General features: G+C 35.9%; 1 protein-coding gene across 2 annotated transcripts in view; it reads right to left on the bottom strand.

Moving 5' to 3' along the window:
• ERCC6 (ERCC excision repair 6, chromatin remodeling factor) overlaps window positions 1-14,300 on the bottom strand; it is a 45,920-nt gene that overhangs the window by 19,642 nt on the left and 11,978 nt on the right. For both annotated transcript variants that reach the window (XM_018069138.1, XM_008929820.2), the window contains 3 exons: window positions 9,916-10,041; window positions 6,358-6,516; window positions 1,948-2,083 (listed from right to left, as the gene is read on the bottom strand). In XM_018069138.1, the coding sequence (XP_017924627.1) occupies window positions 1,948-2,083; window positions 6,358-6,516; window positions 9,916-10,041 (421 nt within the window). The remainder of the gene's footprint in view (window positions 1-1,947; window positions 2,084-6,357; window positions 6,517-9,915; window positions 10,042-14,300) is intronic.

The following is a 14,300-nucleotide window of genomic DNA, read 5'->3' on the forward strand; positions in this document are numbered from 1 at the left end:
AATTTTATCAAATGAAACTTCATCTGTTGTCTCTTTCTGCTATGAAATACTGTCTTGCCTTATGAGACATCTGTCACTGATTACCTCTTTTTTCCAAAAATCTCATTCAATAGTTTTACAATTAATCTTTCTCTGTTCCTTGGAAATTATCTGTCCCTCTTTCACAGGCCTGAAGAGAACAAGCTGCAATACTCTGTTTTATCACAAACAACCTGCTGGCCAACCACTACAGGATAATGTAGTCCTCAAAATCCACTGTCTGATGTCCAGTTAATCCAGAGGACAATTGTGTTCTTCCACTAGTTCAGATAATTCTAACCTCATTAGAGGCTGAAGTGACCTTTCTCACTCCAAAGCTGATAACAAAGTTCAGTTCCCCAATCCTCTCCTGGCAAGCCAGCTGTCCAGCACAAAACTCTTCTCATTTATTTTGTGATAAACCACGATACACTAACAGAATAATATGTCAATTTTGCAATTGTCAGTTAATTACAAACAGGTCTGTGCAACACTGAGACCACAGGTGCACAGCAAGTTGGCTTTTGGCCACGTAAAATTAATCTCAAAGAATAAACATATCTTCTTAGGCAGTATAACCACTATTTTTAAATTTATTTCTTAAACTTACTTAGGTTTATGTGTTACGTCAGAGCATAAAGGCAGAATGGTCATGGGACAAGCATTATAAAATTAACATATGCAAAAGCAGCTTCCTGTAATGCCACAGGTTATCATAAGATGGAATTGTCACGAGATCAGATCAGCATCAAAGTATTCATAGACAGAATGTATACTGAAAAGAAATCCTATGCAGGAGTAAATCACCTATCCTGTATTTTGTGCAGCTCTTAGAAGATGAGGCATTAGATTCAGTTCTCTAAATCTGCCCTATTTAAAGTGCTTATAATTTTAAGTTGTTGAATATACATTTGCGGGAGGACAACAGGAAGGTGAAGTCCTTGAAAACCTGACTATACCTGCAGATGGAAAAATTTGAGCCACTCTGTCAAGTCCATTAATTAACAAATAGCCCAAAATAAGCACACATGATTTAATTTAGGAAGACATGCAAGCATGTTATTGAGGTCAACAGATTTTTAGGGCTTGAAAACACACCGAGTTAATAGAACAATAGGAAGCTATTAGCACATTAGAGTGTGCTATTCCCTTTTTGCCATGTACTGTAACTGCATCAATTACCTCAGAATATGTTTAATCAAGTGCAATTAAGCACCATATCATTTTAATGTTATTACAATAAACTCAATAAATATTTAAAGAGAAATTTAAAAATGTTCTGCTGAATCCTGAAAATCCATTTAAGCACCTAAGGGAAAGTAAAAATTCAAGTTTTCCTTGTTTTGTTCCTACAAGGTACCAAAGTTTGAAACTTCAGACAAGTCAGGCTGTCCAACTTAAGAAACAGACTAAGAACATGCACATGAAGAGAGGGGCGAAGAAAGTTAAAAAGACAGAAAATGCACTGTTTGAAACAATGAAAACTAAGAAAGTAACACTGCCATAAAAGAAAAGGAGATTAAGTCATGTCAACTGACAGTGACCAACTGAAGAGAAATTGCACGTGCATGCAAAACATATTAAATATCAGATCAATGACATACTGATACACAGAAATGCAGGAAGAGAATTCCTAGGTGCTAGAAGCATATATCTGGTGTACAAGCAGTCTAGTCATAAACTCCTAGCATGGACTACAGCACAAGGAAGCCTCACACAAGAAACCTGTTACTATGATTAATTTGTTCAGGTAACACAAGTCTAAATCATAATATGCATAATGTGTACCTATTCTGTGTCATACACTTTTTGTCCAGTTTACTAATAAATTTATACAAGACAGTGAACTTTTTGTTCTTTTAAAACATTCAGAGAAAGGGCATAAAAAAAAAAAGTCTCTGGAATTACAAAATGGATGTCAACCATTACCTTACTCTTGGTATAAGAACCAGTTTCATGGAGAACAGCGACTCTAAATGGAGGCCACCAAGTGTGGAATTCTTTAACCCACTGATGCAACACAGTAGCTGGACAAACAATCACTGTTGGACCCAATCCCTGGTACCTAAAATAGAGTATTTGAGGAAAAAAACCCCTTTAACATGAAATAAATACTTTGTATTAAGTGGCTCATTAAAATACACACATATTAAAATGACACAGTTTATAGTTTAGAGTGGAATATGAGAGCTATGGAAATTAATTGGCACTTTGTTTTCCTGGAAGTCTGTTTTTTAAAGGAAGATGAAGAAGGTACTGCTAAAAGAATCTATCCATTGAACAGTTTATGGATGCATCTATCAAGATAAACAGAAATAGAAAAGCTCCAAACAACAAGGCATAAGGGAACTTCCTCCTGTGATATTACAAATCAGGTTTTAGTGACTGCTGTTTCTGTAAGAGAAAAGAAATCATTAACAAGCAATTATTTTATTACTTCTATTATACAGAATGTGTAGCTAGAGTCTCACAAATGGATTTACACACAGGTGTTCTGCTTCATGTTTGTAATATAATGTACTATCATCATCATAATTTACAGAAAAGACATGGACTCTAAAGCAGCAGACTATATCATCATGGAAGTTGAGGACTGAGCTCAGCTCAAACTGTCTCATAAGTTCCTTATTCATAATCACACGATTGTTTCTGAGAATTACTAAGGCAGTTTGAAACAAAGTCTTTCTGTATATTAAGTTTAGAGCTACTCTTAAGGTTAAAAAGGGAAAAATCTCTCACACAACAGCCAAACAAGAAATATTACCACCACATATAAATACCAACAATTACATAGGAAATATACTAAGTAGTGGTTACTAGCAGTTATTTTTCAAATATATTTGTTCTTTAAAAACAAGAACAAAATGACTTTGCAAACAAAGGTAAAAGTTACAGTTATCACATAGTGATCTGTGTCTGGTTGACTATGTACATTCAAGTGGTAATAAATAAACAATGCAAAAGATCACAGTATACATTCAAGATCACACACTGATAGCAATAAAGAAGGATTTCTCAGACTCCATCAATACCTGGTTTAAATGTCTTAATGCCTTCAGAAACTGCTGACATGAAGAAATAATATTCTTTATTAAAAGCTTATACATACGCAGAATAACAGCCTGGATGTTGCTTATGAACAAATACTATCACACAACCTTACACAGTCTAATTAAAAAACTCCCAGCAATCCAAGGGGAAGTAAGAACTCAGAGATGCAAAAAATAGCTTCAAATTACGATATGAATCCAAATAACCACTGCTACTGCTCTTAAAAATATCCATAGCAAAAAAGCCAACTTTCCCACAACATACTAGTTTCTTATTCTTCATGGGTTGTAACAAAATACCTCTGTTTATTCCCCTGGTCTGTATCACACAAGCTCACATGCTGGGTTTATCCAGTTTTTTTCCCCCTTCATCTTACATAAAGAGTTCACACCTCTTTGAACAACTTTCAGAAAATCCACTCCCCCTCCACTTGGTTGTGTGAAAACTCTTCTGTGTCTAGTCTGGCTCTAACCACTTTCCACTAGCCAACATTTTATTATTCTCTTGAGAGCTTTTATTTATTTATATAAAAGAGTCATCTAACTTCTTCCAGTCTGAGTTGTTTCACAAAACTAAACAAATCACATACTTCTGCTTGCTACACTTAGGAGGCATCCTCCATTCACCTGATCACTGCAACATATTTGATCTGCTGTCCGTTCAATTTATATTTGTTTTCCTTGAGCAAAGGTAACACTAAAAACATTAAAAATAAAAATCTTACTGGTGCTTTGTACCAAGGTAACAGTACTGCCCTGTTCCTACTGCAAATATATTGTCATAATGTATTTTGTCCCTTTTTCACAGCTGCACTGTAGTAATAGCTTATGGTCAATATAATACATGATCAATATACCCAAATCTATTTCTTCCGTTGCTCCTGGTTTATAAAACCCAAATTCACAACAAGTATCCTTTATTTAATTGGAAGCAAATTGGAATTGCAAATAAGATCTATTCCTGCAACTTAATATCATGAAAAAAAAAGCTGTAGTCATACTATATTTACAATCTTTAAGTACTCAAAAAATTAGCAGAGGAAAACATGTTGCATTATAGCCAACTCTGTTGCCAAGGACTGGCAAATCATGCCTTCAAGCTGAAACAGTAACTAAACCCTAGTGAAAATAAAAGAACAAGGCAGGAAGAACAACTTTCTGAGGCAATGGAGTTTTATTTACCCAAGCACCATGGAAATTAATCTCTGCCACTCACAGTAGAAATTGAGCTGTTTATGATATCTCAGTATCTTGAAGAGCACAGATGGGTAAATAATCAGTGTATAAACTTTCTGTCAGTTTCTCATCTGATCTCTCAAATAAATATGTCTGTAGTCAAACATAACATATTTGTTAAATAAAATAATGTATTTGGGAAACAAGGACTCCCAAGTCTTCAACAGGTTTCAACAAGATTTCAACCTAGATACAGGCTAGAGATGGGTCACTTAAGTTTGCTGATGCTTTCTTTTTTTTCTTATTAAAGGACAGTTGGTTTGAAAGCTGTTGTTTGTTCCTACTATCTCAGCTGGTCTAACTAAAGATCTTTTCCCCTCCAAAAATCTTGCTTCCCTTGTATCTTTACACCGCAGTGTCACCACCTCTACAGATGCATCACAATATTTGGCTTTCCCCACCTGTATGTCTCAATAACTATTAGAAGTGAGATGCCATTTTAATTTTTGTAATAGTTTTACTCCATGTAACAAGTAGTTCCTTACTTCAGCTAGTCTTCAGGCTCCTTCAAAATCAAAAAAAATACAGTTAGGCACGCTGACAACACAACTGCATTCACCCCAATGCCAACTTCGCAGGCAGGCTGACCAGAAAGTCTCCTGCTTACCAGAGTATATCTTTCAGATAGAAACTAGTCAACCAGTATTACTGCCCTCTTACTCCAGATGAGGAAAATACTGGACTATGAAAGATCAAGTTGTTTAGACCCTCTGCCTTACAGCATACAAGCAAAATCAGAGCAAGTTTCACCAATAAATTAAATCTTGTTTCCTCCCACGGAATTATTATCATGATGAACTTAATAACATGCACCAGCCAAAAAATGAGACTCAACACATTATCTTACATGGAGAAAGAATACTTTAACTTAGGTGTGCAAATGGATTTTGGCCTTTTCAAAGTTTTGCTGTAGTTTCACACTATGTAACAGTGTCAAGAGGCGTCCTAAACGATTTCCATCAGCTCAGTGTTCCCCAAGTGGGGTAGGTAATATAACCCCACAAAATGATCTGTACAGTAGCATCCTTAACCAGGCAGCCATATAGAAGTAAATCAACTGGTCTGAGTGATGAAGGACCTCTTTTTAAGTTTTTTTTACATAAAGGCTACAGTAAGAAGCAACTGGAGAAAAGAGAGGAATATTTTCTCTTTAAAGCATTATTTTACAATTCATGTGCATGCTGTACATAATTTAAACGTACCTCTATGTAAAGATAATTATTTTTGTTTAGTACAGTCCTATGATAGTTGCTAAATTGCATGTAGCTATTTACATCACGTAAACAGGCCAACAGAAGTAGAAAAATCAAGTATTATTCATGCGTGCATTTGCAAATCCAAGGACACAAGCAAGTATCTTGCCGGTAATTTCACCTATGAAGAAGAAATTTTAAAGCGTTGTTCAGTAACAAAAAACCATAAATTATCTTGTAAGAAAGGCCAGTCACAGTAAAACATATGTTTTGAAAAGCAACGACAACAATTAAAAAAAAAAGTAGATGGAAATTCCTCTGTATAAGTTACTGGTTTTACTGTTACTACTACTTTTTGACATGGATAATTCCCTGCCCATCAGAAACTCTAACTTTCATTGCAGATCAGCTTGTTACTTCCTGTAAAGCATTTACCTGGTGGCTTGCCAGAACAAATATTTTAATGTAAAATTTAATAAATGGAACTAAAGGTATTACATCTAATTTAAAATTCCATATTGTGTAAACTATTGGTATTAATGTAATTGAGTTTGTAAACAATCCATTTGTGGAAGGTAACCTTAGACACTGTATTGACCCAAAATATCTAGTGCGGCTCATCTGCAAAATGAAGCATCAATGCCTGGAATTCATTAAAAGTGTTACATGTTTAATTTTTCCTGCCCTACAGCTCCATTGTCTCGTAAAATTTTTCCTTTGATGTCCCCCACTAAAAGAATTAAAGGAATATTGTAATTGAAATGTCATTAATAATTCACAGGACCCTCCTCCACCAGCAATACATCTGATGAAATATTAATTGAGCTCCACAGACTGACAGTCTGCAGAGGAGCACTTGCCTGTAATTTGAACCACGAGTCCTCATATTGCTGTAGCTCAGACCTGCCAAGAAGGCAATTATCTGGATGGTCTTGCCCAATCCCATCTCATCTCCCAGAATTCCTCCTGCCTGCTGGCAGTGCAATTCCCAGAGCCACCTAACACCTGTCTGTTGGTACCTAAAACAAGGAAAAAGAAAATGGCAAATGTCTGATAATACAGATCATAACAGAAAGTACTCATTAATTAATCATTTGGCAAGGTTCTTATACTAGTTACAGTAACATGCTGGATGTGTGTTTTACATGAGTGCTGTATTTACTAGGTCATACATTTTTGATGGCTCAGACATTACATGTGACTTTCATTCTTTATGCAACACTAAAACATTTCTAATTAAACTGATAGTCATGGTAATTAGAGGGTATTTTATTTCATATATATTTTAAGTGCTAAAAGCAACTTGGAAAGTTACTCTTACAAAGCATTATCTTCTCAGAAAAGACGACATGCAAGAGTCTAGCAAATTACATTATCTGGAACATATACCTTGAACTCAATGAAAAGGTTGACTTCTCTGTGGTACAGACTTCATATTCAACTGCAAAAACTGATCACATCTGCCAAAGCCTCTTTTCTTTCTAAATAAGTTTATTTAATAATATTTAGTCTCTTTCAGTGAAGAAAAAAACCCATGGCAAAACAGCAGAAACTATTGCAGTGAATGGGATGCAGCAGAACATTATGAGAGCATCAGAGCAGTTTCTACTCCCAGTCCTTCACTGGAAATTGTATGAACAACAAGGTAAAACATATTCCAGTTAAAATAAGAAGACTGGAAAGCAAGATTTACAATAGCAAGTTGAAAAGGTGGAGATAAGATGCTGGACTGAGAATCACTGGAGAACATCCTTTTTTATAATTATATGAAACAGTGAGACCAGTAGGAATAACACACGATGTGTGTGGGTTAAATTAAAACAACAGAAAGAAATGAAAACCAGTACCTTTAAATCACACTAAAAAAAAAAAAAGAAATCAAGCATGTTTTAGCACTTCTCTGTCTCCTAACTCACTAGAAGAAAAAGGTTACTGATATAATTTTCTTGATAGCATGCATTCCTGGAGTGCAGAGCAAAGCAGAGAACAAAACGCCTTTTTTTTTTTTTTTAATAGGGGTTGTTCATTCTAGGGGATTTCTTGTGTGCATTTCAAAATCCTGTTTCCTTCCTTGAACAAATAATATTTAGGACTACTAGCAGCTCATGACACTAGTGTCTACAAAGTACTATTAAAAATCAATTTATGATGAGTTCTGTATGGATTTAGAGAAAGCTAAAAGGAGACAAACAAATGGCGTGAGCAGGTAAAAAAAAAGATGATCAAAGAACACGTCTAATGGTTCAAACATCACACTATTCACTGCTGTCTCAAAAGCATTATGCCAAGAAGCCCTTAAAAAAACCCTCTTATTAGAAATTAATTCACCTTAAAATGCAGTAATCTATAAAACAACTATGAAATGGCTTGCAGGATTAGATATAATTGGGCTAAGATGCTATCATTACTACATTTTATGAAGACAAAACATTTCCTGACAAATAGTAAAGAATTGAAGGGAATCCTCATTCCAGTCAGAAGCTGCTCTCCCAGACTAATGTGAAGCATGTCTCTTCAGAAGACAAGCATCCAAGAACTTCCTGATATCATTTTGTATTATTTCTTAGGATTACATACAGAGCTTAAAGTAGCTGCATTTATAAGCGTATTTCTCTTTCTCACCTTCTTTCTCCTGAGAAAGTTTCACAGTAGAGAATTAGGTTTGTGAAAAATCCTGCTCCAAATTATCTAAAAATGTAAAAGATGCAGGTCCTTTCTTTGTATAATCATGCATAATCATCTTTTATATAAACATGCACTTATGTAAAAGTTAAAGGAAACCTCTCCTTCAATTTTTTGTACTTATATGGAGAGATAATCAATTCTCTTCAAATCTTATACTTTTGTTCCCTCCTTTTTTTAATACCAAAAATACTGTGGAAGTAAAATAAAAATGCTGGTCTTCCAAAATAGTTATATTTGGACTGTTTTTCACATGAGCAATCATGTTGTGATGCATCCCTTAAAATTCATCACAGTAGCTACCATAGTTTAGCTGCATTGTTGTGGAGACAAAATTGCATTTCAGATATATCAGGGAAATCATATACTGAAGGCAAATAATGATGAAACCTGTCTTCTTTTTAATACAGACAGCATTCTCTCAGGCTAAGTGCAGGCAGTATATAAGGCAATGTTTGCAAGTCTGTTTGGTTTTGCTCCACAGCAGTACCATTGTTATTCCTGCTGAATGTTCATCAAAGCAGACAAGCATGGGGGAAGAAACAGATCACCCACTTTAACAGATTTGCCAAAGGACAAACTTGAGGCTCTTCTATTTCTAGCATGAGCTAACTTCTGTGTAATTTAACTATGCAAGAAGATCACTCACAGTACATGCTGTGTATATCCTCAGGTCAATATACTTACATGTTTTGTATGAAACTTGCTCAGAACTCAACAGTTTAATGCCTATTGACCATGGGCTTTCCTACACTGGAGATATCAGCATTTAAGTTACAAGTCAGACAAATCATTCAACTCCATTGATCTTTCTAACCACTTAAGAGGTTTTGCCAACTGACTCATGCTTGCAGGGATACCCTTCATTAGTGAGGCTTGCATCTTTATGATTAATTTTTAGTGTCTGCTTTATTTTATTTCCCTTCGGGTTGCTTAGACCACACATCCATCCTCAAGATGAATACTTCTGCAGTACCTTTGCATAAACAACTGGAGACCACATATTGGCTCTGGATGGTCCCAGCAATCAAGCCATTAATTCAATTCCATTTCAGAGCTAGTGCTTTCCTTCCAAGGACTACAGAACAACAGTAATAATTTCTTTGAGGTCAAGACTAAGTGGCTCTGTTGGAAGGGATACCACACATGCCCATTATAAACCAGGGCTTTCTACCACAACAATAAGATTTTAGAGAGTTGGCTTTTGAAAGAGATGTTTTTCCTGCTGTGTGAAACGTTGTCAACAAAATTGAATTCAAGTCCATCATGCATGAAATGTAAGGGAGAGATTATGAAAGAAGATAACTGGTCAGCTGCTAGCTTGTTTAGGCTGCCTTTTGTAAATATGTTTGGAGTAATTCTACAACTCCATACCTGAATTAAGAGTAAGTATGCATCACCAAAAGAAAGCATTTAAAAATAGACAAGGAGAGCTTCTCCATTCATAGTTTAGGTAATACCCATCCACAACATTCACATCAGCCAGTTATCATCTGTAATTTTTTTTTAACTGCATTTTGTGCTCTCAATAAATTAATTTCTTTGAAGTTCAATCCTGGAACCTTTTTTAAAAGAAAGAATCCCACTGAAACAACTGAAGTTAAAGTCGAGGAATCGTTGACTGAAGTAAAAGTTACAGTAAAGGGCATCTGGAATTCACCATGACTATTAATTAGTACCAATATTATTAACATCATACACCAGCATAATATTAACATAAAGTATGCAATACATACTTAAATAGCTTTTTGAACAGAAATCCTGGTACTTTGAAACCCTCTTCAAATTCCACATCACTTTCTTCAGAAAGTTCCTCAGCTGTTTGATGTTCTTTGTCCTTCAAACGTTTTTTTTGCCACTTCCTGGAATGACACGAAGAGTCAACACTCCATTATAACATGGAAAAGAAAGTGTATGTGACACAGAATTTTAAATCAGCCAAAAACCCAAGATTCAGGTGGAAACATCACCATCTTTAGGGTGATGTGCTCTAAATCTATTGAGTTTTATGAGGTTTTGAAATTACAGAGCAATTTGCAGTTTGCAGCCTCATGTTATTTGAACTCCAGGCAGCTTAGAGAATTACCTTCCTGTCCCATCATTCTCCCACTGCTGAAAAAGTACCAAAGGATATTCCTCATCCAATGAAATTATGGATTTGTGTTTTAGTGACCCAAAACCATCTGCCCCTGATGGTCGAGTGTTCACTAGTTGGGTATATATTAATCAACAGCACTTCACTTACAATTTGGGTTTTGCTGGAATTCTCTCATATAAATGACATTCACTGCAGGTACACCAAACGTGGTGTGTAAGCTGACAAAATCCCTACAGGAACTGGAAAGCTATAGAACAGACTAAAACTATCCTTATGCTGCTGTTCTGGACGCAGCACAAAAGCAGCCACATTTCATCTCCTAAAAAGTCTGAAGGAGAAGGAGATCTGATAGTCTAGAAGTACCTGAAATATGGAACATGAAAAGTAAAAGGTCCCAAGGAACTATAAATAGTAGTGATGGGATGAAAAGTGGTGAACGAAAAATTCAGGCCAAAAGAAGTAAGTTAAGACACCTAGCACTGAAAATTACTGCATTAAGCAACAAACAGTATCATGAGCGAGATGCTGGAATACTCATCTGCCCAAACTTTTAACTCTACATTGAAGAAACCCTGTAAAGTGAACTCTAGAACAGTCCTGCAGTAACTGGATGGAGGAGGACTTAACAGGACGCAACAGTTTCAGGACAGCTCCAGTTTCTGAATGACAAACATTATAGGCGAGTGAACAGTCTGCTTCCCTCCTGGTAACATGCTACCATTTACCCACTAGACAAACTGCTTCTTGTTAACTCAGGTTGCCTCTGTAGTAGCAAAACAAAAATGGCAGCATAATGGGTAAACAGAGTTCTAAAAAAACCAAAACAAATCCCCTAGCCCCCTTCCTCAAAACACACTCCGTATTCTGGGAAGAAGGATTTCTGAACTATTTAAAACTGTGAGAAAAATAAGATTTACCTTTTTTTTCCCATTTTTAAAGTTATTTATCCTGATTTTTCTGTAAAGCTCTGCATTGCTTTTAAGCATTTGAAGATAAACTGCATCTAGAGGTTGATATGTAAACAGTATTTTATTTTGCAGCCTTGGTACACACAGTCCAGTGTACTTTAGGCTTATGTGTTGATTGCTGTATGTTTTCAAAGCTACTATACCAATTCCATCCATGTCAGGAAAAAGAAGCATAATCATAAAAATGCTGGTTAATTTCTGTCCCAAAGCTGAAAATACCATCAGCCAGGACTTAAACCAAGGAAGGAAACTGCTACTTATCACACTAAAATCAAAACAACTACAGATTACAAAGCTTCCAAAGAGACATCTACGTAAACAATCCATACTAAACCCAAGCAGAGCAATAATTTGTACAAGGGTTTGCTTCTAACTCTATACTCCAACGTGAATCACCACTAGCCAGCACTGGGGCGTCAGCATCCCCTGGGAAGAAGCAGATTGCCCTCTAGTGTGCATTGGAAAAAGTGACCCCGAAACAACCAAGAGGAAGCGGCCTGAGATCAGCTCGAAGCTGTCCAGAAATTTAGACACTCAATGTAACTACTATATTTTCTGTAATAACTGTGATCGATGTTGGGATTTCTCCTAAAATTATCAGATACCTAGAAAATACATACATCTACAACTTGAACTAATAAAACCTGTACTTAATTTTACTCAAGTCTACTTTTCACACACTGTCTCTGTTATTTCATTGAAGTGTGTAATTACTCCAGCTGTAGTATTGAAGGCTCTCGTACTACATCTCCTCCAGATGTCAGGAGGTTTTTTTTGCATTTGATTACCATTTCAAAGAAAAATCAGCAACTTGTTATTACTACAAACTTTCACAGTTTGAAGAAGCTCTTCTGTTTCTGAAAGGCTATGAACTTCATGTAACACATAGCATTAAGATATTCTACACTAAAACTTGATTATTTTCTTTAAAAAAGTGTGAATATCTAAATGGTTGAAGCAATGGGAGGACAAAAACTATCTGCTAGACCAGATCAGTCACAGTTGGTCAATCTGGTCTTGTACCTTTCCCTGGAAGTCAAACATTGGAGGGAGAAACAGCAGTAGCTCATCTTCAATGTAACTACACAGTAACTTAGTGAGCATTTGGTTGATATATTCCTTATGCATCTCAGTTAAACAGCATTAGTATGTTTAAACAATCAGAAAATACAGGTTTTACTATATCACCAAGGTCTCTTGAAAATAGAAGCATGACCTTTAAGAAATCTATCTTATGTTGTCCATGGTCAATGCCATAAATACAATTTTATCCTGAAAGTGAAGTATGAAAGCCATATATCATACAATTAAATTTTTCTTAATATAAGACTGTATTCAGATACTAAGCCCATTTCCTACTTACTGCAATACCCTAGAAAGAAATTCTGCACCCAAAACAGTAATGAGCACATTTAGAAAAATACAGTCAGGAACCAAGCTGAGTATTTAATATAGTTTACATTTGTGAAGCATAATATGTTTTATATTTTATACAGTTAAGAATCCCTTACAGATTATTCTAATTTGCTAAATTGAAGCATTCAGTATTACTTTTTTGATCTAACTTTTTATGGTCTATATGGGTGGATTTAATTGGTACGTCCTAACAGATGAAATACATGCAGTCAGTACCACGATTCTCCATAAGTAAATTAAGACTGATGTACACAATTACACACTTGAGCTTAGAATGAAAGGTGTACTCAGCAAGTGAGATAAAATATATCTTCATTTATGTCTCGGCTTTGTCATTCTAAAGAGCAGTTGGGATGCTCTAAGAAAGTATCTTTCAGGAAAGGTAATATTTAAACCTTTTTTAATTTATAACTCTGAAACATCAAGAGATTCAGTGACTCAGATACATCAAAGAAAGCTAGCACACGAAAACTGATCTTTGAAACCCAACTTTAAAACAAATCTTGATTTTTTTGTTTGATTCCTTGGATCAACTGCTTTGTATACTGATAGCCACAATTTCCATCTACTCAGCTGCTCAGACATCACTTGGTGAACATGAAAAGAAGTAGCTTTCCTAGCCTTGCCTTTGAGCACTTGACAGCAATAGAAGTCAAACAGCTCTACTCCACAAACTATACAGAATGCACAGGAAAACATAGATATGGCACTTATCTCCCTTAAGATGACATGTAATTGCTTGCTCGAAGCAGCAGTCTTGAAGCAACATACTGACAATTATGGGAACAGTGTCCATAATACTGCTAATTTTTGTTTTGACCCCAAGCTGTTACCTTATGCAGATACTGTATTACTGATGCCAATAATTTAACATAGTAACTACATATAAGCAGCAAAAATTACTTTTTTATACTTTTGCTTGGCATTTTAAGACATGCAAAGGAAAACTGTAATATTAAAAAAGAAATTTCTTGATAATTTGCAATTTCTACATCTGCTAAGCTTGGGAATAATGCAAGAAAACCATACAGCAGTTTTCTTATTGACAAAAAAAAAAACAGACAAAAAAAAGGTTTATTTCCTATGCATTTAATATGCATATAAGGTTACTTTTCTTTTGGGATTCTAGGCAAAAAGCTGAAAACAGGCTCATTTTCACTCTTTTCCATAGTCTTCAAAGAAACTGGTTCTGTCACGACCTGATGTGCTGGTCTCTGATGGACTAATTTTCTTCACAGTTGTTAGTATGTGGCTGTGTTTTGGATTTGTGCTGAAAACAGGGCTGATAATATCGAGATGTTTCTCTTATTGCTGAGCAGGACTTGCACAGAGCCAAGGCCTTTGCTTTTTGTACTGCCACACTGGTGAGGAGGCTGGGGGTGGGTGAGAGGCTGGGAGGAGACACAGTTGAGACAGGAGACCCAAACTGACCTAAGGGATATTCCTGACCATACAGCATCATGCTCAGTATATAAAATGGGGGGGAAGAAGGAGGAAGGGGGAGACGTTTGGAGTGACAGCATTTGTCTTCCCAAGAAACTGCTACGTGATGGGGCTCTGCTCTCCTGGAGATGGCTGAACACCTGCCTGCCCATGGGAAGCACTGAATTAATTCCTCATAATGCTTTGCTTGTGTGTG

Source organism: Manacus vitellinus, unplaced genomic scaffold (genome assembly GCF_001715985.3).
Source record: "Manacus vitellinus isolate BGI_N305 unplaced genomic scaffold, ASM171598v3 scaffold_15_pilon, whole genome shotgun sequence".
Classification (NCBI taxonomy): Eukaryota; Metazoa; Chordata; class Aves; order Passeriformes; family Pipridae; genus Manacus; species Manacus vitellinus.